Genomic DNA, 24,442 nt, shown 5'->3' with positions numbered 1-24,442 from the left:
TCAAAACAGTTAAAATAGATTTAAACAAATCCTACAAGTTTATGGGGAGGTTGCTGTTGTCTCGGCTCTGACTCGCAGTGACCTTATATGCAACAGAACCAAACACTGCCCAGTCCTTCGCTAGCCTCAAAATCTTTGCTGTCTTTGAGCCCATCATTGCAGCCACTGTGTCAGTCCATCTCATTGATGCCCTTCTCCTTCTTCCCTGGCCCTCTACTTTACCAAGCATGATATCCTTCTCCAGGGAAAGGTCCCTTCTGACAACATGACCAAAGTAAATGAGATGAAATCTGGCCATTCTCACTTCCAAGGAGCATTCCTGCTGTACTTCTTCCAGGACAGATTTGTTCATTCTTCTGGCAGTCCATGGTATTTTCAGTATTCTTTGCCAACTCCACAATTCGAAGCATCAACTCTTTTTCTGTCTTCCTTTTCATTATCCAGCTTTCACAAGTATATGAGGCAATTGGAAATATACTATGGCTTGGGGTCAGGCTCATCTTAGTCTTCAAAGTGGCATCTTTGCTTCTTAACACTTTAAAGAAGTCTTTTGCAGCAGATTTGCCCAGTGCAATATGACTGATTTCCTGACTGTTGCTTCTACGTTGACTGTGGATCCAACTAAAATGAAATCCCTGACAACTTCAATCTTTTCTCCATTTATTATGATGTTGCTTATCGGTCCAGTTGTGAAGATTTTCATTTTATTTTTGTTGAGCTGTATTCTGTACTGAAGACTATATTCTTTGATCTTCATCAGTAAGTGCTTCAAGTCTTCTTCATTTCCAGCAAGCAAGGTTGCATCATCTACATATCATAGGTTGTTAATGAGTCTTCCTCCAATCCTGATGCTGTGTTCTTCTTCACATCGTCCAGCTTCTCAGATTATTTGCTCAACACAGAGATTGAATAAGTGTGGTGAAAGGATACAATCCTGATATACATCCCTCCTGATTTTAAACCATGCAGTATGTCCACATTCTGTTCAAATGCCAGCCTCTTGGTCTGTACAGGTTCCTTATGAAAACAGTGAAGTCTTCTGGAATTCCTATTCTTCACAACGTTTTCCATAATGGGGAGGTTAGAGGGAAGAGACGTGGAGGTCGTGCTTGCATATGTTGGTGTGGTGTGTGATGTGGAGGGAGGATAGAAGCTGTAGTTAGCTGCCGGATGGGTGGAAGTGTACTACTTCTCCTCTACTATATTTGGAAGTCAATTGAAAATGTGTTAAAATGACAAATCAAGAAATATCCATATAAGCACATTTTAAGAAAATGCAAGTAAATGACAAAAGAATCTAGACACATCCCTCTTGCACCCTCTGAGACACAAAATGCCAATAAGGACCGCTCTGTCTGTCAGCAAGAAAAACAGAGGTTACAAATGGCTATGGGGCAGATTCCCCGGGGGGAGGGCCCTGCACATAGCCTGCAAGTCGATTATATAGGACCAATGACACCAGTGGCCCCAGGTGGCTATAAATGGGTCCTTACAGGAATAGATACTTACTCTGCACTGGGCTTTGCTTATCCTGTGACAGATGCAAATGCCAAAAACACCATTAAAGGATTGGAACAAAAGATATTATACCAATTTGGGCCACCGAGTTATATTTCCTCAGACCAAGGAACACACTTTATAGCCCATAGGGTGCAGCAGTGGGCCAAGAAACATCAAATTAAGTGGACATACCATCCTTAAAGTAATGGTTTGATAGAGAATTGGAATGAGCCATTGAAACATTTGTTATCTAAAACAGGGGGGAGATAAAGGCCTGAAGGGCAGGCTCACACATCTTCATGAATGTATGCTCACACTCAACATGACTGGGGTGAGGGGAGGATCACCACTGGACAGATTCCTATGTTTTTCTGGGGGATCTGGGGAAGAGGGGATGGGGAAGGATGCTGGTGCCACACTACATCTTCCCCACATCACCTGACATTGCTTTCTTTCTGCCAGAAGCTGTGATCCCAGGACATGGGATGCAGCTGTGGGTGCCAGAGGCAGGGCTGATCCCTAAGCAAGAGACTACAACTATACTTCTGAACCTGTACACAAGAATTCCCAAGGGCCTTTTGGGATGGATTGTACCTTCCTCTCATCTGGCAAAATTGGAGATGACAGTGAATACTACCATCTTGCCCAGTGGCCAAGATAGCCCACTAGATTTGTACCTATGTAATCATACCCAACATGACTGGGAGTGGACTGATGGGGAAGTACTTGCCGCATTGGTCTTGCTCCCAGAAACCTGGACTAGCACAGCAGCTGAATCTGATGTCCTTTCCCAAGGTGGGAAAATGTGGGTAAAAATAAATGACAAATGGAAGGAAAGAGAAATAATAGCTGAAGGAGAAGGAATGAATAAATGGGTTATGCAGTGGAGGAAATCTAACATTATGCTGATAGTTAAAGAGAGACCCAGAGCAAGGGAATAATATTCCCAGTTAAATTTTATCAGCAGCCAGACAAGGGGACGATGAGGGAAACTTTTGGAGCACCTGATCAGATCAGATGGACACCTGCACCAGACCTGAACGGCTGGCACCTGAGTAACCTCTCCCTTAGGACTCTTTACCCTCCTGGGGGCTAATTGTTAGTGACTTTGGGACAGGTAAAATGACTGGGAGGGGCAGATTAATCCTTCAAGTGTGAAAGGACTAATGGCTAGAAGAGCCAGGGGGTGACCTGCAGTGCAGTGAATTGCTTACTATGCCCTTCCTGCCATCATTCTCTATTTTGTTGTGTATTGTAAATCCTAGTGTCTGTGCCTTTTTACGGTGGGATGCATCTTGAGTCCCACCTTGCTGGAGGGTGGGGCTCAAGTTACCACCCTTAGCTTCCTTGAGGACATACATGTGAATGTTCTGGGAAAGTTCGCTCTCTTGCTGTGGTTCTGCATTTGATTCGTCATCTTCTCACCCCTGGACTTGAGACAGCAGCTGTCATCTGACCCACCAATTTGGGTTCATCAACCCTTCCAACCCTGTGAGTTGAGAGAATCCTCCAGACCTACCCACAGACCTGGAACTTGCAAACCTGCCAGCCTCTGAACCTCCACCGCCACCATGTGAGCCGTTTCTTTGGGAGTTTGTGAGTTCTATGAGATGTTACAGTGAATTACGGAACCCTAAGACAGGAGGGAGGGTACTGATGAGGAGGAGTCGATGTCAGAGATGATGGAGTGGCACAGCAGTTTGGAAAAGTTGGACATTTGGGGCATCTTTATAGAGACCCAGCCTTATGCTGATCTTTCTAAAAGAAATTATTCAAGCAGAAGTAAATGACAAAAGAAATCTGAGTTAAAAAATGGTTGTTTCTGTGGAGTCAGATACCTGACTGGTGATTTTTGTTATGAGTCTTGTGATAGTAACTGACTTTTAAAACTAGGTGCACATCTTACTTTGATTAATATTTTCAATAAAGAACTTAGTGAGTAGTTATTTTTTTTTTCTTACTTTTTTTTCTAGCACAAAAGCATGAGGAGACTCTACTGAACAATAATATTGCTCAGTTGACAAGAGATTTTTCAAGATACGTTCGCCCCCTGGTAAAGGACCAATACATTTATTTTTCTTTCTTTGATTACAATATGGTACATACAGACAGTAATACCTTAGTTATCTGGCACTATTGGGGTTTTTAGGAAATTCACATTTATTAAGTTTACCCTTTTAATAGTAATGTTTTAAATTTTAGTCATATATAAATGCAAACATGTACACACAGCATATATACATATATACGCAGACATGTGTACACATGTATATATGTGTGTATATATAAATGTGTGTATGTATAATACAGACTCTGGAATTGACTAAAATGTAACTATGGAAAACTTTCTTGATTTAGGGGTCCTCATTTTGTTTTTTATAAGGCAAAGAGATTGGATTATACTTTTTAAGTTTCTTTTTAGATCTTTGATTCTGTTGAATTCCTATGGAGACAAGGATAAATAGGCAGATGTTACAGGGAGGGGGTGGATGAAGTAGGAGCAGGTAAAGAAGTGTTTACTACTTTTTAAAATTTATAATCAATAGTTAATGATAAGCACATGTAAATGGAGTTGGTCAATGAAAAGTAGATGCATCCTATTCTTTGAGAGGTACTGTTACCACAGGTAACTTTTAATATGTTATGAATGTGTAGAGAAACAGGAAGGAGAAATTATAGGTATAATACTCATACAGCTCTGTCTTCTTAATAAGAGGCTACTGGTGATGATTATATAATCAACAAAGACTGTGTGATTAACAGTATGATAACTAAGAACTGAATAGCTCAGTAGAGAATGCTGAATAATTCTTAAAGTAATATTCTTCTTTCTTGACAAAATGTTAAATCCTCCCTTGAAAACTCTCAATCAATCCGCCCTTCCTGTCTTGGCCAGAGAGTTGTCTATTTATCAAAGTACATTCAATTTTGTGAAGTTGTCTCAATGTCTGGGATCCTTAACTTTGCATTCATAGACCCCTTTCCCAGACTCTGTGAACAAGTATCCATGAATCAGCTTTGTGGTTTAATATAAAAATGTTCAAGGAGAAGATGTCCATAGCCTCTGCCAGCTGCTTCAGGAATCAGTTAGCAGCCCTGTCTGAATGTGGTGGGTGCAATGTAGACAGGCTCGTTGGTGTCCTGCTTGTTGAATTCTATGGATAACTGTGGATTTTATGTTTGAGCAGGATAAACTGAAGCAAGATATAAAATACTTTCGAGAGCAAGAAAGCATTCAAATCAAAAATCATTTTGAAATTCTAAGGAACTTAGAAAATGAAATCTATACACATGACGAGAAAACAGAACTTTTACTCAAGGAAAATGAAAGATTAAAAGCAGTAAGTTTAAGAGTATATCACTTTGCAAATTAGTTGTGGTTGATCTCCTAGGCCTGTGATAATTATGAGAGAATAGCTAGGAATTTTTTTTTGGTGGAGCATAAAGTCCATTCAGAAAAGTACCAAAATCATAAATGTGCAGTTCAGTGAACATACCTGTGTAGTGAACACACAGGTCAAGAGTCGAGCATCTGATGACACTGTTTTTGTGCCAGAGCCCCGCTCTCATGCTCTGGAGGCTGGTGAGGAAGAGGCCCATCTATTGGCAGTTTGTGTTGTTGTTAGTAGGTGTTGTGGAGTTGGTTCTGGGCTCTTTTCTTCCCTGTAAGCGAGGGGCCAGGCCTTCCTTTCTAGAATCAGAAATGAAAGAGGGGACATTACTACTCTTGTTGTTGTTAGGTGCCATTGAATTGATTCTGACTCATAGAGACTTCATGTGACAGAGTAGAACTGTCCCATGGGGTTTTCTTGGCTGTAATCATTATAGGAGCTTTCTCTGTACAGTGTTTCTCTGTAGAGTCACTTTCTCTGTAGAGTCGCTTTCTCTGTAGAGTCACTGGGTGATTTCAAACTCAAATCCACCAACCACTCCTTGGAAGGAAGTCTGGGTGATCTACTTCCATGGAGATACCACCTCAGAAACCCAAGGAAGGGTCGCTATGAGTTGGAAACGACTCGACAGCAGTGAGTATCTTTCTGTTAAAAACCAAGTACTTAACTATTGTACCACCAGGGCACCTTATGTTACTACTAATCATATGGAAATAAAAAGGATAATAAAGGGATATTATAAACGACTGTATGCCCACAGACTTTTTTTGTTATTGTTGTTAGCTCTACTGAGTTGACCCCCAACTCATGGCAACCCCTGCACAACAGGATTGGACTATTGTGTTCCATAGGGTTTTCACTGGCTGAGTTTCAAAAGTCGAGTGCCAGGTGATGGTAAAACTATCTCTATTTTACATTAGTATACATAAATTCTTAAGGAATCTACAAAAAAATTACTAGCACTAAGAAAAGAGTTCATCAGGGTTTTAGGATTTAAGATCAATAGACAAACATCAGTACTCAAGATGTAGGGAAATGTATTTTCCCAAAGAGATGACCCATCCAAGTTTTTTTTGTTTGTTTGCTTCGGCCAACTTAAAGATGTGAAAATTTAGGGACACAGATGAAATAATAAAATTTCTACTTCAAATATTTAATGTATTGATTGCATGCTCATTTAAACATTGACATATAAAATAACAGATTATTCTTTTAAATGAAAATTTTTCCTCTCTTAAAGAGAAAATGTTGCTTATACTTTAAAGCATAGTGTATAAACACAAGAAAAGGACATATATAAATAAACACGGACCCCAGTGCTTCCTTTGTTACCTGTGAAGTTGCACCTTAAGTTTGGGGCATCACCGTCTGAACACAGTGAGGATTGGGCCAGGCCAAGGGAGCTCCAAATGTCCAACTTTATAACATCAGGCTGGGAGAGGGCCATGCTAGTTCGCACCGGTCAGCCTACCAGGCTTAGATATTTATTGCTGCATCAGAAGTATCTGCTTTTACATTGAGTCTTCAGCAGACTGACTGTGGCCTAATACTGCAGTCCAGGAGGAAGAAGGTTGTAAAAATATAAACGTGATCGCCTTAGGCACTATGCCACCAGAGCTCCCATAAAAGTGATCAGCAATGTCAAATGCAGCAAACTTACCTATTAGGTTGAACCATTTTTGCAGATCAAATTTGGTCAAATATTGACAATTTCATGTGGTTCATGGTTCACACTGACAGTATGAAGATACTTGAAAGCATCTTTTGGGTTTGACAGATTCACTGAGAGCTGTTTGAGTGAAGTGAAATGCTAAGAGAAAAATCTAGACTACACTGAGTTGTAGAGTGAATAACAAAACCACTGCCATAGAGTTGATTCCAGCTCATAGTGACCCCCTTTGGATGAATAGGACGCTAGAAAGAGAGGGAAGTCTGTGGTTTTGAGAAGTTCAGATATGACAAAGAAAGGAGAGACTGGGTACTGTAAAAAACCAAAAACCACACTGTGGTAGTTATGTTTGTGTGTCATCTTGGCTGGGCCTGGTTGAGTGGCTGGGCAGCTGGTGGTAGTTATTCCCCATGATGAGACTGGCAATCAGTTCCATGATGGGATCTACCACAAGCAGCTGAGTAGCTGCTGTTGCGATGTGGTCTGCTTCCTGTGTATAAGGAGAAGTCTTTGGAATGATCTCTAGCCTATGGCATGCTTGGACCCTGCAGGTAGTAGTGTCGTTGCTCAGCAGCCTGCTATGCTCTGCCGACCTTGGACTTACAATGGACCTAAGTTAATAACCTGCCGTGTGGTTTGGTAACATTGGGACTGTGACAAGTAAAAACTTGTCAACCTTGGGGCTTCTCAGCCTCAGCAGCCAGCGTCCGTCTGAGTGAAGAAATGCCTCTAGCTGCAGTGGGCTGGGAGCAGGAGGCAGAGCTGGACCCCAAGGTTGAGGGGTTTTCACCCAGCCCCTAGAACCTGGCACTTTGAACTTGGACTTAAAGCCTCCAAATTGTAAGAATTAACTCCTGTTTGTTAAGGCCATCCCATTTGTGGTATATTTCTTGTCAGAGAAACACTAGGTAACCAGAACACACACTCACTGCCATTGAGTCGTTTCTGACCCCTCCTTGGGTTTCTGAGGAGGTATCTCTATGGAAGTATATTGCCCAGTCTTCCTTCTGAGGAGTGGCTGATGGGTTTGAACTGCCAGCCTCTGGTTAGCAGTCAAATGCCTTAGGCACTATGCCACCAGACCTCCTGGATACTGTATGGAGAAAGAATTAAGACCTGGGGAAACTTTCTTGTTGCTGTTTTAGGAAGATGCATATTATGAGCATCCTGAACATATTATGGGTTCAACAAGACAGAAAACAACAAATGCTAGTGAGAGTGCTGTCAACCACTCAGAGAAGAATCTACGTAGGAGATCCTGGATAGACTGGGAGAACAATGTGGAACAAAACTCAAAATATTTTTATTTTTTTTAAAAAAGGAGGGGGGACCAGTTTTGCTGGTCTGACAGAGCCTGATGGAACCCCTGAGACTATGGCCTCTAGCTTCTCTTTAGGTCTGGATTTGAACCCACTCTCGTGGCTTCTAACCAAACCAAAGACAGGCATATGAGCTGAACATTTACGTTAGGTATATACACTCCTTGCAGAGATCAATCATGGGAGAATAGAAGGGCTGTGTATGCACAGGGAGACAGCTCGTGGGGCAGGAGTGCATGGAAGGGAAGGACACAGGAAAGAGGTAACTATGGGGAGGTATTGGGAAGAGAGCAGTTGCATTGTGAGAGATAGTAGTCAATGTCATGAGACAAAGTGTATATGAGCTGCTGTATGGAAAGTGAATTTGCTCTGTAAACTGTCACCCAAATCACAGTAAAAATTTTTTAAAAAAATGCTAGTGAGAGTGTAGAGAGATTGGAACTCTCATACACTGCTGCTGGGACTGTAAAATAGTACAACACTATGGAAAATGGTATGGTGCTACCTTAAAAAGCTAGAAATAGAAATACCATTTGATCCAGCAATCCCATTACTGGGAATATATTCTAAAGGTGTGAGATCCAAGACACAAATAGATATATGCACACCCATATTCATTGCAGCACTATTTACAATAGCAAAGAGATAGAAACAACTTAAGTGCCCCTTAACATGAATGAATAACCAAATAATTATACATACACACAATGGAATATTATGCAACAAAGAATAATGAAGAATCAGAGAATAACCTCATAATGTGAATGAACTTGGAAGACATTATGCTGAGTGAAATAAGGCAATCATAGAGGACAAATATTGTATGAGTGCTTTACCGGAAAAAGTCATGGGAAGGTTTATACAGGGAAATAAATTCTTTGTTGGTTACCAGGGATGAGAGGAGAGAGAGAAGGAGGGAAAATAGAAGGACAATTGTGATAGTTGGAGCTGTGTGTCAACTTGTCTGGACCACAATTCTGTGTGGTTTAAGCAATTGTGATGCGGGTTATTCCCATGATGGGATTGGATGTGTATGTTTTGAGCAGCCAATCCATTGAAAAGGAGTTTCCCTAGGGGTGTGGCCTGCTTCCAATATACTTATGGACATCCTGGGAAAAGAGACACTCTTCTGTGGATCAGGATTCTGTTGTGCTGCCTACAACTGTCCGTGAGAGAACAATCCACCACACAAATCTCGGATTCATCATTCATTGGAGTCAACAGCCAGCATACCGCCTGCCAACCTTGAGCTCGTCAGCCCCTGCAGCTGCATGAGTCAGGAAAAGCCTCCAGCTTGACGTTTGATCCAAGAACTTGGGACTCGGCAGCTTCTATAAGTGTGTGAGCCATTTTCCTAAGATAAATTTCTCTTTCTCTATATGTATACATAAGATTTACGGGTTTTGTTTCTCTAGAGAACCCAGCCTAACACAATAATTAAGAGACAGGTTTGATATGGGTGAAGGGAAAAGCAATATAATGAAAGTGTATGACTAGCATAATATCACTAAGGAAAAAGAAGACATGGAGAGGTGCACAAGAGGTATAGACAATAAAGGCAAATACTATTGCATACACAATACTGCATTATCAGTAACAGCAAACACTAATCTATGGGTAGATACATAGGTAGACAGGTATGGACAGACAAATAGGAATATACCCAAGACCATGGATAAGTTTCACATGATATTCCTATGTATTCCTACATATGTATTTGTATGTGCTATAAAAATGTCTTTATGCAGTTTATACGTAACAGGAGGCAAAGTTAGGATAAATTCTTAGCCACAGATAAGCATCTTGAAGGAGTGGGTTCCCTGTGGGCTGGAGATCATGGTCATAGGGGACATCAAGCTCAACTGGCACAACATAGTCTACAAAAATATTATTCTACATCTTACTTCAGTGAGTAGCAATTGGGATCTTAAAAGCTTATGAGCAACCATATAAGTGGCAACTATTAGTCTCTACTCATCCAGAGCTAAGAAGAGGAAAAAAAAATCAAAGACATACGGAAACAGTCCAAAGGACTAATGGACCATGAGAACCTCAACCTCTATGAGAACAGAAGAACTCGATGGTGCCCAGCTATCAATGCTAACCGCTTGGAAAGGGATCAAAATTGGAGATTCTGTAAAGAGTGGAAGAAAAATGTAAAACAAAACTCACTCCCATGGCTTAACTTTCAGCCAAACCATAGACAGGTCTATGAGCTGAACACCTAAACCAGGGAGATGCACTCCTTAGAACAATCAACCATGGAGAAGAGAGGGGCAGCATTTGCATGAGGAGAAAGGTAGGGAGGCAGGAATGCATAGGCAAGAAGGGCACAGGGAAAGGGTAACCACAGGGACGAAGTGAGAGGTGAGATGTTATACTGCGGAGAATATAAGCAGTATCACAAAACAAAATGTGTATGGCCTGTTGAATATATAATGAATCTGCTTTGTAAAATTTCACCCAAATCAAAATTTAGTAAAACATGTTATGGTCACCTTAAAAATCTTTTTCTCCTTCTCCATAACAGTCTCTGGCTTGCAGGCTGGCTGGTTAGCTACCCTCCCTATCTCTGCCTCCTGCTCTCTTATATATATACATACACAGAAACTTCACTTGAAGCTTTCTTTTGAACTAAGCAAATTATTTTTGAAATATAAGGAATTGTTTAGTAAAATGAGGCATCGAGGGAATTTTGTCACTGATTGCTAGATAAAATGGAATGATGATTATCACTGATGGATTTGGACCAGGCACAGATGTCCTACCCCCTACTCCCATTTTGGACTAAAGACCCTGAGATAGGGGTGGGGGTTACCAGAATAAAAGATGTATCTATGAGTGTTAAACAGTCCATACCTTGGGTCATGTCTGTATTAACTGAATGAGACAGACTTACACAAATAAATCACACTAATGTACAATCTATTCTAGAATAGATTTGATGCATTGAACACCAATGATGAAAACCAGAGGAATTGTGAGATGACATCAAGAGCATCATCCATGAAGAAAGCAAGAGATCACTAAAAAGACAACAAAAGAAGAGAAGACCAAAATGGATGACAAGAAGAGACTCTGAAACTTGCCTTTGAGTGGAGAGTAGCTAAAGCAAATGAAAGAAATGACAAGATAAAAGAATTGAACTGAAGATTTCAAAGAGCAGCTCTAGAAGACAAAGCCAATTACTATAATGAATTGTGCAAAGACCTGGAGTTAGAAAACCAAAAGGGAAGAACACGCTCAGCATTTCTCAAGCTGAAAGAATTGCCTTGAGTTGTAATATTGAAAGATTCTAAGGGCAAAATATTAAATGATGCAGGGAACATCAAAAGAAGATGGCAGGAATACACAGTTACTGTACCAAAAAGAACTGGTTGATCTTCATCCATTTCAGAAGTTGGCATACAATCTAAAATCAATGGTATTGAAGGAGGAAGTCGAAGCTGCAATGAAGTTATTGGCGAAGAACAAGGCTCCGGGAATGATGGAATACCTACTGAGATATTTCAACAAACGGATGCTGCACTGGAGGCACTCACTTGGTTATGCCAAGAGATTTGGAAGACAGCTACCTGGACAATTGACTGGAAGAGATCCATATTTGTACCCATTCCAAAGAGAGGTGATCCCACAGAATGTGGAAATTATTGAACAATATCATTAATATCACACACAACCAAGATCTTACTGAAAATAATTCAAAAATGGTTGCAGCAGTATATTGATAGAGGACTTCCAGAGGTGCAAGCTGGATTCAGAAGAGGACATGGAACAAAGGATATCATAGCTGCTGTCAGGTGGATCTTGGCTCAAGGCAAAGAATACCAGAAAGATGTCTACTTGTGTTTTATTGACTATGCAAAGGCATTTGATTGTGTGGATTATGACAAATTATGGATAACATTGAGAAGAATGGGAATTCCTGAATACTTGATTGTACTCATGAGGAGCCTGTACATTGACGAGGAGGCTGTCATTCGAATGGAACAAGGGGACACTGCATGGTTTAAAATCAGGAAGGGAATGCATCAACGTTGTATCCTTTCCCCATACTTACTCAATCTATATGCTGAGCAAATAATCCGAGAAGCTTAACTATATGAAGAAAAACGTGGCTTCAGGATTGAAGGAAGAATCATAAACAACCTGAGATATGCTGGTGATACAACTTTGCTTGCTGAAGTGAGGATGATATGAGGCACTTACTGATGAAGATTGAGGAATACAGTCTGCAGTATGGATTACATCTCAATATAAAGAAGACAAAAATCCTCACAACTGGACCAATAAGCAGCATCATGATAAATGGACAAAAGATTGAGGTTGTCAAAGAATTCACATTGCTTGGTTCTACAATTGACGCCAGTGGAAGCAGCAGTCAGGACATTAGATGACGTGTAGCACTGGGCAGGTCAGCTGCGAAGGAACTGTTTCAAGTGCTGAGGAGCAAGGATATCTCTTTGAGGACTAAGGTGTGCCTGACACAGGCCAATATTTCCAGTTGCCTCATATGCACATGACAGCTGGACAATGAATAAGGAAGACCAAAGAAGAGTTGAAGCTTTTAAGTTGTGGTGCTGGCAAAGAATACTGAAGGTACCATGGACTGCTAGAAGAACTAACAGATCTGTCCTGGAGGAAGTACGGCCGAGATGCTCCTTGGAAGCAAGGATGGCCAGACCTCGTCTCACCTACTTTGGTCATGTTGTCAGAGGGGACCATTCCCTGGAGAAGAATGTCATGCTTGCTAAGGTGGAGGGTCGACGAAAGAGGAGAAGGCCTTGGACGAGATGGATTGACACGGTGGCTGCGACAATGGGCTCAAGTATAGGAAGGATCATGGAGCTAGCGCGGAATCGGGCGGTGTTTTGTTCTGCTGTGCATGGAGTTGCTATGAGTCGGAAATGACTCGACGGCACCTAACAACAACAATGTACAGACAAGTAATTTTTTTCTACAAATTTGTAGAAACTATCCCCTTCACTACAAATTGAAATTTAAATACATGTGGAAAAATAGTTATCAATAGTGAATATATCATTACTTCTGACTTGTGAATATCTGAACAAAAGTTCAACTTACTAGAAGATACTTGTTAACGGGCAGACTTTCAAATTTTACATTGGTAATTTAAAAAAATTATAGATTCATGGGAAGTTGCAAAAAAAAAAATATATCTACAGGGTGATTCTATGTACTCTTCACTCAGTATCCACCAATGGTAACATCTTATGTAACTATAGTACAAGATCAAAATCAGGAAATTGACATTGGTATAAACCACAGAGCTCACTCAAGTTTCACATTTTATATGCACTCATTTGTGTGTGTTATATAATATTCTATTATGTAACTTCTGTAATTTTAAAAGGCATATAAAGAACAAAAGAGCTTGGGTTTCAGTTGAATATAGCTTTGTTGATACTGTTTATCTAAATTCAGTATTAATCGTTTTAAAAACCCTAAGCAAATATCAAACTGCCCAGGGCTAATGTGGACATTTGCAAGAAGTTGTGTCTATCCTATGTTTACTAAAATAGCAAAAAGACTCCCGCATCTAGGATATGGTGACCTCATGCCATGGACCTTCCAGGAGTATTGTGGTCTAAACAAAGCCATGACCTTAATACCTAAAAACCACCATCACTCAAACCAATGAAACATTGGATTTGAGTGAACAATACACTGGAGCCTCCTGACCCTATAAATCATCTCTCTGAGGTCTTATGCTAAACCCCAGTCTGGCAGCATTACTGCACACACATTTTGCATAAGGAACATTTTTTTGTTATGGAAACAGTGCATTGAGGCATCTTTTGATTTTTTTTTGTGGTGGCAAACTATATTCAAAATTTGGATAGTATCTTATTATCTAGTGCTGCTATAACAGAAATACCACAAGTATTTAACAGACAGAAATTTATTTTCTCATAGTTTAGGATGCTAGAGGTTCAAGTTCAGGGTGCCAGTTCTGTGGGAAGGCTTTCTCTCTCTGTTGGCTCTAGGGTAAAGTTCTTTTCTCCTTTCAACATCTGTGGGCTTTGTGTCCCTTGAAGATGTCTGTGTGTCTTGGCATCAATCTTCCCCTGGGCCTAGGAGGTTCCCAGTGCAGGGACTCTGGATCCAAGGGACATGCTCCACTCCCAGCTATTCTTTCTTGGTGGTAGTGGGCCCCTCTCATCTCTGCCTTTTTGATTAACTCCTTCTATATCTCCAAAGATACTGACTCAAGGAACAGCCCAATCCTGTAGATTGCATTCTGCCTCATTAACATAACTGCATCTACTCCTGCCTCATTAACATCATATTGTTTTTGTTGATAGGTGCCATCAAGTCAGCTCCAACTAGCAACCCTGTGCACAACAGAACGAAACACTGCCCAGTCCTGTGCCAGCCTCACAATCCTTGCTATGTTTGAGCCTATTGTTGCAGCCACTGTGTCAGTCCATCTCATTGATGGTCTTCCCCTATTTCGCTGACCCTCAACTGTACATATAGCATGATAATCCTTCTCCAAGGACAGGTCCCTTCTGACAACATGAGCAAAGAAGTGAAACAAAGTCTGGCCATTCTTGCTTCTAAGGAGCATTCCAGCTGCACTTCTTCCAGGACAGATTTGTTCGTTCTTCTGGCAGTCCATGGTATTTTCAATATTCTTCGTCAGCACCACAATTCAAAGGCATCAACTCTCCTTTGGTCTTCCTTATTCATTGTCCAGCTTTCATATGCATAAGAGGTGATTGAAAATACCATGGCTTGGGTTAGGCACATCTTAACATTAACATCATAGACATGAGGATTTAAAACACATAGGAAAATTACATCAGATCACAAAATGGGGGATAAATATATAATACTGAGAATCATGGCCCAGCCAAGTTGACACATATTTTTTGGGGGTGGCGGGGAGGAAGACACAATTTAATCCATAACATATGGCAAAATATTTAATAGGAAGTAAAATCCTTTATCTCCCTCACCAGCATGTAAGCTTGACCAGTGCATGTTTTGCTCACAACTATAACTCCTGCACCTAGAACAGAGTAGAACTCAAGAAATGTTTGCTGAATGACTAAATAGATAATTAATCTATAGTAGTTTAGCTAATTAAAGCCATCATGTCTTTAATTTCCAGTATATTTCATACCTGAGGAAAAAAACAGAGGAATACGCCAGGAAAAAAGAAAGCCTCACCCACATCTCAAGTGCCCTGGCTTGGAAGTTAAGAACTAAGCAGAGTGAGTAATGCACCATGGGTGGTCTTTCCATAGAAAAACAAAGGGTTTACTTTTTGTTTGCTTCTTTTAACTTTTATTGCTTTGAACACAATAAAATGAACCCACTTTAAGTATACAGTTTGTTTGGACAAATGTACTGAAATCGCCATGACCAAAAATAAAATACAGAATATTTTCATCGCCGTAAAATTACCCTTGTGCCCTTTTGCAGTTGATCTCCCACCTCAGCTTCAATTCCTGGCAACCATTCATCTGCACTCTGTCATTAGAGATATAAATGGAAACCCAAGGAGGGGTTGCTATGAGTGAGGTCCGAGTCGACGGCACACAATAACAACAAATATATAATATAAATATGCTAGAGGATGCACACTCTTGCACTTGACTTCTTTCATTCAGCAATTTTTTAAGAAAAAAACATACCAATTAATGATACATACAACAACTTTTTAGTGATCTCTTGCTTTCTTCATGGATGATGCTCTTGATGTCATCTCACAATTCTTCTGGTTTTCATCATTGGTGTTCAATGCATCAAATCTATTCTAGAATAGATTGTACATTAGTGTGATTTATTTGTGTAAGTCTGTCTCATTCAGTTAATACAGACATGACCCAAGGTATGGACTGTTTAACACTCATAGATACATCTTTGATTCTGGTAACCCCCACCCCTATCTCAGGGTCTTTAGTCCAAAATGGGAGTAGGGGGTAGGACATCTGTGCCTGGTCCAAATCCATCAGTGATAACCATCATTCCATTTTATCTAGCAATCAGTGACAAAATTCCCTCAATGCCTCATTTTACTAAACAATTCCTTATATTTCAAAAATAATTTGCTTAGTTCAAAAGAAAGCTTCAAGTGAAGTTTCTGTGTATATATATAAGAGAGCAGGAGGCAGAGATAGGGAGGGTAGCTAACCAGCCACCCTGCAAGCCAGAGACTGTTATGGAGAAGCAGAAAAAGATTTTTAAGGTGACCATAACATGTTTTACTAAATTTTGATTTGGGTGAAATTTTACAAAGCAGATTCATTATATATTCAACAGGCCATACACATTTTGTTTTGTGGTACTGCTTATATTCTCCGCAGTATAACATCTCACCTCTCACTTCATCCCTGTGGTTGTACCATGTTGTATGTATCATGAATTTGTTCTTTTTTTGTAGTAGTATAGCAGTATTCTATTCTATGGATATACCATATTTTGCTTGTTCATTTGCCAGCTGAAGGATATTTGAATTGTTTCTGTTTGGGGTTATTATGAATGAAGCTGCTATCAACCTTTGTTTGCAAGGTTTTTTTTTTTTTTCAGATTATATGTTCATTTCTCTTGGATAAATACCTAGGAGTGGACTTACTGGGTCATATGGTTAGCATCTATTTAACTTTTGTAAGAACTGCTGTTTGCTAAAGTGGTTGCACAAATTTATCATCCCATTAGAGATGTTTAAGATTTCCCATTACTTTACATCCTCACCAACACTTAATTTTGTCAATTCTTTCAATTTTAGCCATTTTGATATATATGTAATGTTATTTCATTGGGGTTTTAATATGCATTTTCCTGATGACTAATATCAAGCTTATTTTCATACGCATTTTAGTAATGTATATAACATGTTTTTGACATGTTTTAACCAGTTATCTATAGTAGCATTAGAAATATCACAAACTTAGTGTCTTAAGACAAAGCATTTCTTTCACTCATGAATATGTAATTTGGGCAGAGCTTGCCAGAGATAGCTCACATCTGCTCTGTAATTCAATATCTGGGTGCTGAAATCATCTCAAGACTCACTTACTCCCGTGTCTGGTGTTGATGTTGGCTCTCAGCTGGCCTTCAGGAGAGACTGCTGGCCTCCCTATGTAGCTGGTTAGTCTGCAAGGTTCCAAAAGCAAGCATCCAAAAAGAACAAATTGGAAATTCATAGCATTTTTTAGGACCTAGTCTTGAAAGTCAGAGTGCTACTTCTACCATACTCTAATGGTGGAGAAAGTCACCAGCTACAAAGGGAGAGGACATAGACCTCAACACTCAATGAAAGGAATATCAGCACCATGACAGGAGAAGAATATGTGAAATGGAATACATTGCAGGACCGTCTTTGGAAAATATAACCTCTCACATATCTGTTCAGATTTTTTGCTCATTACTTTGTGTTGTTTGTGTTCTTATTACTGTGTTCAAAAGAGTTCTTTATATATTCTGAAAACAAGTTCTTTGTTAGTCTATGACTTGACTTTTCATTTTTCTAATGATGCCCTCAAAATAACAAAAAAAGTTCATTTGGGTTAAGTCTTTTAGGGTGGAGTCTGTTTTGTCTTTTAGGGTGAGTATTTTTTGTGTTCCAAGGCCCTTTTGCCTACCCCAAGATCTTGAAGATTTTCTCACATGTTTTTAGTTTTAGCTTTTGTGTGAAGGTCTTTGATTCTTTTTAAGTCAGCTTTTTGTATGGTGTGAGGTAAGGGCTGAATGTAATTTGTTTCTCTGTATGAATATCCAGTTGTTTAGGCCACTGATTTTGAATACACAAATATTTACCCTTGTACTATCCCAGACAATTTTACAAAAATGAATTTTATTAGTTTATTCTCTTATTAAGGAACTCTGGTTCTGCAATGAGTAAGCACTTGACTGCTAATTAAAAGGGTGGCAATTCAAACACACTCAGTGCCTCCGAAAGAGAAAGACCTGGAAATCTGCTCCTATAAAGGTTACAGCCCAGAAAACCCTAGGGGGCAGATAAACCATATTTTTCACATATCACACACTCACAGAAATAACACACATGCATATAATGCACATAGCATGCGTAGGAAACTAACACATGAAGGGGTTGCACTATTTGCCTATAGATATATAATATATGGAGCTCTGGTAGCATAGTGCCTAAGGCATTTGACTGCTAACAAGAAGGCTGGCAGTTCAAACGCACCAGCCACTCCTCAGAAGGAAGATTGGGCAATCTACTTCCGCAGTGATATTGTCTCGGAAACCCAAGGAAGGGTTGCTATGAGTCAGGTCTGACTCAACGGCACACAACAGCAACAACAATATAATGTACACATTATTAGCATAAAAATACCGTACTCTGTCTCATGGGGTCACTGTGAGTCAAAAATAGCCTCAACAGTGGCTAACACCAGCACTACACTGTCCTGAGTACTGTAGCTTCATAGGAAGTCTGGAAACTTAGTAAGTTTAGCAAACTGCCTTAGTTACAGGTAGCATACAGAGCTCTCATGGTGTAGTGTTTAAGGCATTTGACTGGTAACAAGAAGGTTGGTGGTTCAAAGCCACCAGCCAATCTGTGGAAGGAAGATGGAGCAATCTACTTCCGAAAAGATTTACCACCTCCAATGGGGGCTGCTATGTATCGGAATTGACTCAATGGCAGTGAGCTTGGCCTTTCTATTTTTTATAGGTAGGATAAGTCCTTCAAGGAACTCTGGTGGCATAGTGCCTAAGGCACTTGACTGCTAACCAGAAGGCTGGCGGTTCAAACTCACCAGCCACTCCTTGGAAGGAAGGTTGGGCAATCTACTTTAGTAGTGATACTGCCTCAGAAACCCAAGGAGGGGTTGCTCTGAGTCGGGTCTGGCTTGATGGCACATAACAGCAACAACAACATAAGTCTTTCACCTTTGTGTGTCTCTTTTAAAATTATTTTGACTACTTTAGGTCCTTTGATTTTCACATAAGTTTTAGAATCAATCTTTAATCTCTACCAAAAACCTGTAAGTAATTGGGTTTGTGTTAAATCTATAAATCAACTTGGAAGAATCTATAAAACAATATTGAGTCTTCCAATCCAAGAACATGGTCTATATCTCCATTTACTTAGGGCTTCTTTAACTTCTTTCATCAATGTTTTCCAATTTTTGAAACTGTGTCAGGTGTCCCCAAGACTGCCCTCAAATGTCATGATTCACTAGAAGTACTCATAGGACTTAGAAATCATAACTCATGGTTGTGGTATATCACAATGAAGGATACAGAGTAAAATAACCACAGGGAAAATGCTCATGGGGTGAAGCCCAGAGGAAGCCAGGCACAAGCTTTCTGGTGCCATTCCCAGTGCAGTCACACAGATGTGCTTAGTTTCCCTAGCAATGATGTGATACGTGTGCAGAGTGTTGTCCGCCAAGTATGCTTACCTGGGCTGGGGTGTCCAAGTATCTATTGAAAGTCAGTTACATAGGCTTACAGCACCTGTGTGATTGACCATAGTTACTCAAGCTCCAGACTCCTAGTAGGAAAACAGATATTCACCAAAGATCACATCATCAGCATAAACTACCTGGACAAACTGCTACAGTGTGGCTCGAGGTCTCAGGGATGCAAAAACACTCTTATCTGACAGAATATTTCAAGAGCTCAGTTCACAAGAGCCAGCCAAGGGCCAGTCCAAATGCAGATCTTTCTGGGGAATGTACAAAAAGTGAGCAACCCAGGCCTGCTGAGTTAATTAGCCCTTTCCTGTATAACATATTTTTGTTAAACTTATCCCAAAGTATTTGGTATGTTTGGTGCTTTTGAAAGTGACGTTATTTTTTTTTTTCTTTCATTTTCAAATTGACCTTGTGTCTTGTGACAATCCTAAGATTCACTTATTATTTCTAGTTACTTTTTTGTAGATTTCTTGGGACTTTTTACATTGATAATTACATCTTCAAATAAAAGTGGTGTTTCTTCATCCTTTCCAATCTGCATGCTTTTTCTTTTTCTTTTTCTTTTTTCTGCCCTATTACACTGACCTAAACTTCTACTGCAGCATTGAATGAAAGCAATGAGGGAAAACACCCTGCCTTGTCCCTGCTGCAAGATGGGTCTATCACCAGGAAATACGCTGCTAGTTGTAGGTTTTATATAGATGCTCTGTGCCAGGTTGAGGAAGTACCCTTCTATTCCTAGATCCCTGAGAGTTTTAATCATGAAAAGGTGTTGAAGTAGTTGAATACTTTCTCTGCATGTATTGAGATGTTCATATAAAGTTCTCCTTTACACTATTAAAGTGGTAAATTGTGTTGACTGTTTTTTTAATTTCATATCAGCCTCTCATTCCTGGAACAACACTCACTTGTTCGGGAGTTACCATTTTTATTTAGTGCTGGATTCAATTTTCTAATATTTCTGATAGACTTTTGTGGCTGCGTGCAAGTCTGCCGTGGTCTGCTTAGGAATACACTTGACGTCACTGGTCTGAAAAGTGCCTCCGCCAGAAAGCTGAGGTAACCATAGGGCTCATCTTGTTTGTTTCCTTTCTCTCAGGTATCACAGTTCTGTATAACCCATTTTTCAGCATCTGGAAACATTTGCTTCATATATTTTGTCCCATTTTCTACTTGTTTACAGTAGGGTAACAAGTTCGATCCAGTTATTCTTATCATTTCAGGAAGTGGAAATATTTAAATAAAAATATTTTTTGAAAGATAAAAATAGCATTACTTTTATTAAAATGTTCAAATTGCTTCAGTAATCTTTGCATTTCTAAAATCTTCATTTTAGGACAATATATGGACTTGTGGGCTGAATTTCAGGCCTCCGCTAAGGTGAGTTTTTGTGTGTGTTGCCTCCATTTGTACCATGTCATTTTTTAAATGCTCACCTATGTAATAAGTGTGTGCATGTGTGTGTGCAGGCACACATGCACATGCAAAGGAAAGAAAGTTGGGATTGGGGGTGGTGACTGAGGTGGTATGACCATCACATCCTAAAATGTGTCCTTTGTGTAAAACTCACTATGACATCTTAATATTTTGGGAAACTGTCTTACTACTCTACCACTTTAGCTAAAGTGAGCATGACATTTTTTTTTCCCTCAAGCTCAGATTGAGCTCATTTTGTTTCAAGACAAAGTTGTCAACTCTGAACTCCATTTCCATCCATGTTTTACCAGCCTTGAGAGCTACTGCAACACCCTTACTTTAGAGTCAGATAGGTTGGGGTTTGACTCCTGGCTCTGCCATTTTATAAGTTCTAAAAGATTGCAACTAATCAGTGTTTAACTCTTCAAACACTGAATCTGGAAGATTTTAGTGATGCCCTTTTTTTGGATGAAGCTACTGAGGTTCACAGTGTTAAATAACTTGCCCCAAGACCTCAGCCAGCACTTGATGAACTTACAGGTAATTACAACTCAGATCCAAGCCCACTTCAAAGTTATTTCTCTTAAGCTATAGGCCATGCTGAACCTTGTCTGGGCTGCTCTGAGGATGAACTGGATTTTGTGCTACTGCCCCACACCCTACCTATTCAGTTGAATTTTGGGTTCAGTGAGCTGTCTAATAAATGTTCTCATTGGATCATTCTTTTTTTTTCTTTGATCTTTCACAGAACTTTATGAATTTTCTCTGCGCACACACTTATTTTGCATGCCTGATACCAAGCTTGCATAAAAAATTTTTGTTTTGAACATGAGTTACAAAGAATGTTTTCGTTTTGTTGCCATTTATACTCATATACACAAACTTGCCATTTCTTTCAGGAATTTGTGAATGATGGTAAAGAGACAATGCAAGAAATAACCAGTTTGGTAGAAAAGCTGTGTGAAAGAGATGAAAAAATTGAGCTTATCCGTAGTTGGCTACAGGGGAATCTTGACGAGCTGCGCTCCCTCAGAGAGAACAGCTCACAAATGAATGGCGGTAAGCAACAGCTCAGGACTTTGAATAACATAGAACTTTTTGCCATTTTACTGTTGGTGCTATCGAAATAAGGATGAAACAAAAGAAAGCTAGCTAAACAGCTTACAAATCCACAAACAGTGCTATCACAAACTGCATCTGAACACTGATACTCATTTGCAGGCCAATTCTCCCTTTCCACCTAAGTGAGTTTTCTAGAGAACTGAATTTTAACTTCTTTATGAGTGTTTTTTTTTTTTTAACTCTCATTTTAAACATTTTCCAGGTAAGTCTTTTTTAAACCCTTTTTTATATATCCTTATCCTCTTAGATGTAAGATACGAACATGATTTTATCTGCCCTTCCTGTGCTATGGTTAGTGTTATTAACAACATTTGTTACCTTCTCTGAAAACCTAGTAGGACTTTCGAGATGTTGCATGATCTAACATGCTTTCCTCTTAAGCAAGGAGCACAATTTTTGCAGAGTGATATCAACTTCACCTTCAATCTCTATTCTAACATCATTTCAGACAAGGAACCACAAAGCTCTGTCTGGATTAGGGTTGCAGTGAGAAGTGAAGGTGAATCATTTCACAAGTACAGCTCAGAGGTCCCAGTGGTGAAATCACTTGGAGAAGCAGGGCAGTGGGATTGGGGTGTTAAGGATTAAATATTCCTTTTGAAAACATGCTGATGTCTATCTTAGTTCTCTAGTGCTGCTATGAAAGAAATACCACAAATGGTGGCTTTAGCAAACAGGAGTTTGTTCTCTTACAGTTCAGGAGGCTAGAAGTCTGAATTCAAAGTGCTGGCTCTAAGGGCTGGGTGAAGGCCCCTCAACCATGGGCTTTAGCTCTGCCTCTTATTCCAGGCCCACTGGAGCTGGGGGTCTCCTAACTCAGGCAGCTGCTGGCTGCTGAGGCTGACAAACCTAAGGTCAGTAGGTAAATGGCACAATCCCAAGATTGGCAGGCAACACGACAGACCACTCACTGGTTGAAGTCCAGGGACTGGAGATGGAGACTTGGCCAAATACAGAATCCAAAATGTGCCAAAAGCTAGAGACCTCTCCCAAAACTTCTCCTTATGTCCTGGAAGCAGGCCACATGCCTAAGGTAACTCCTCTTCAGCTACTTAGCTGCTCACAGTAGATTCCACCATGGAAGTGTTTGTTTCCAATATCTTAATGGGGAATAACTACATCCAGCTGCCAATCCTCTCAAAACAGTGGCCCCCCAAGTTGACACACAGCCTAAACTACTACAATATCCTAACCCCTAAAAAACTCACTGCTGTGGAGTCGGATCTGACTCATAGCGACCCCTCCTTGGGTTTCCAAGACGTAAGAAAGTTATATGAAATTCAAATTTGTCTGTAAATAAAGTATTATAATATTTATAATATTTGTCTGTAAATATAAGTATTATAACAGATGCTCATTCATTAATGTATTATCTATGGCTGCTTTTGCTATAATGACAGAGTTGTATAGTTGCAACAGAACTTACGTGACCTGCAAAGCCTGAAATATTTACTCTCTGGCCCTTTATAGAGAGTATTTGCCAACCTCTGAGCTAGAGTGTTGATACTGACATCAGGTTTTCCTTTGGTCACCCATAGAATGGGTAAACTTTGTTGGCAACATGGCAAAGGATCAGACAGTCTGAAACAAACAAAAAAATAAGGGATGACTTCTTTGTTCTAAACCACATGATAAACTGTTACACAATGACTAATTCAGGAATAATAAAAATGTTCTCCCTTTTTATTGAAAAACAATTCCTACTGAAAACATATTTTCAGTCAATAGTCCATTGGTCAAAAGAATTCTAATAAAAAAAGTTAATGTTATTTGCCTCTACTGAGGGTTGCTGTGAGTCAGAATCAACTCAATGGCAGTAGGTTTGGTTTGGTTTGGCAGCCACTGTAATGTTGATAATTGGGCATATTGGTTCTTGACATTTCTCCTGTTTTTCAGGTTCTAGCGCATGTTTCACTATTAACTCTAAACTATATTCAACAGTTATTTATTGAATTCCTGTCATTGCCAAGCACCGTGTTAGGCAGCAGGGTTATTTGCAATGGTGAATGAAAACAGTCTCCACTCACGTGGAACTCACAGTCTAGTACAGAGTCAACAGACCTTTTCTGTAAAGGGCCAGATACATGTTTTTGGTTTTGCAGCTATATAGTCTCTGTAGTAACTTCACAACTCTGCCAATGTAGCAGAATCATCCTACCAGCTATAGTTTGCTCACCCTCAGTCTAGTGGGAGAATCAGCTACTACACTGAAGGTGGGGCACAAGAACTATGAGAGAACATTAGAGGGAGACTTGACCTAGTTAGAGAATCAGGGGAGAGGTCTCTGAAGAACTGGAAATTGATCTGAGATGTGCAAATTGGTTCTAGCTTCCCCTAGCTACACTTACTTCTGCTCTGCCACATGGTGTACATTGTGCACTGGGACAATGTGTACTTTGGAACAAAGTAAAGCTGGGTTCAAATTCCAGCTCCTTGCTTAACCTCTGCTTTTGGCTTTCCCTGATTATAGAATATGGGTGGTACTTAACTTAGGAGTGATAAAGCATTGTATTCTTTCTCCACACTTATTCAATCTATATGCTGAGCAAATAATCCGAGAAGCTGGACTATATGAAGAAAAACGTGGTATCAGGATTGGAGGAA

At 39.9% G+C, this 24,442-nt stretch overlaps 1 protein-coding gene across 1 annotated transcript in view; it reads left to right on the top strand.

Annotated features, from left to right (window-relative positions):
- Nucleotides 1-23,790, top strand: part of CCDC175 (coiled-coil domain containing 175) — an 89,913-nt gene extending 66,123 nt beyond the window's left edge. Inside the window, exons 15-20 of the mRNA XM_007951888.1 lie at nt 3,474-3,553; nt 4,689-4,841; nt 15,019-15,121; nt 20,637-20,680; nt 21,616-21,775; nt 23,735-23,790. Of these exons, the coding sequence (XP_007950079.1) occupies nt 3,474-3,553; nt 4,689-4,841; nt 15,019-15,121; nt 20,637-20,680; nt 21,616-21,775; nt 23,735-23,790 (596 nt within the window). The remainder of the gene's footprint in view (nt 1-3,473; nt 3,554-4,688; nt 4,842-15,018; nt 15,122-20,636; nt 20,681-21,615; nt 21,776-23,734) is intronic.
- The last annotated feature ends 652 nt before the right edge of the window (nt 23,791-24,442 follow it).

The sequence above is a fragment of the Orycteropus afer genome, unplaced genomic scaffold (genome assembly GCF_000298275.1).
Source record: "Orycteropus afer afer isolate SDZICR_OR568_19922 unplaced genomic scaffold, OryAfe1.0 scaffold00314, whole genome shotgun sequence".
In the NCBI taxonomy this organism is placed as follows: Eukaryota; Metazoa; Chordata; class Mammalia; order Tubulidentata; family Orycteropodidae; genus Orycteropus; species Orycteropus afer.
Note: the sequence above shows the minus strand (reverse complement) of the source record. Positions and strands in the feature narration are given on the sequence as shown.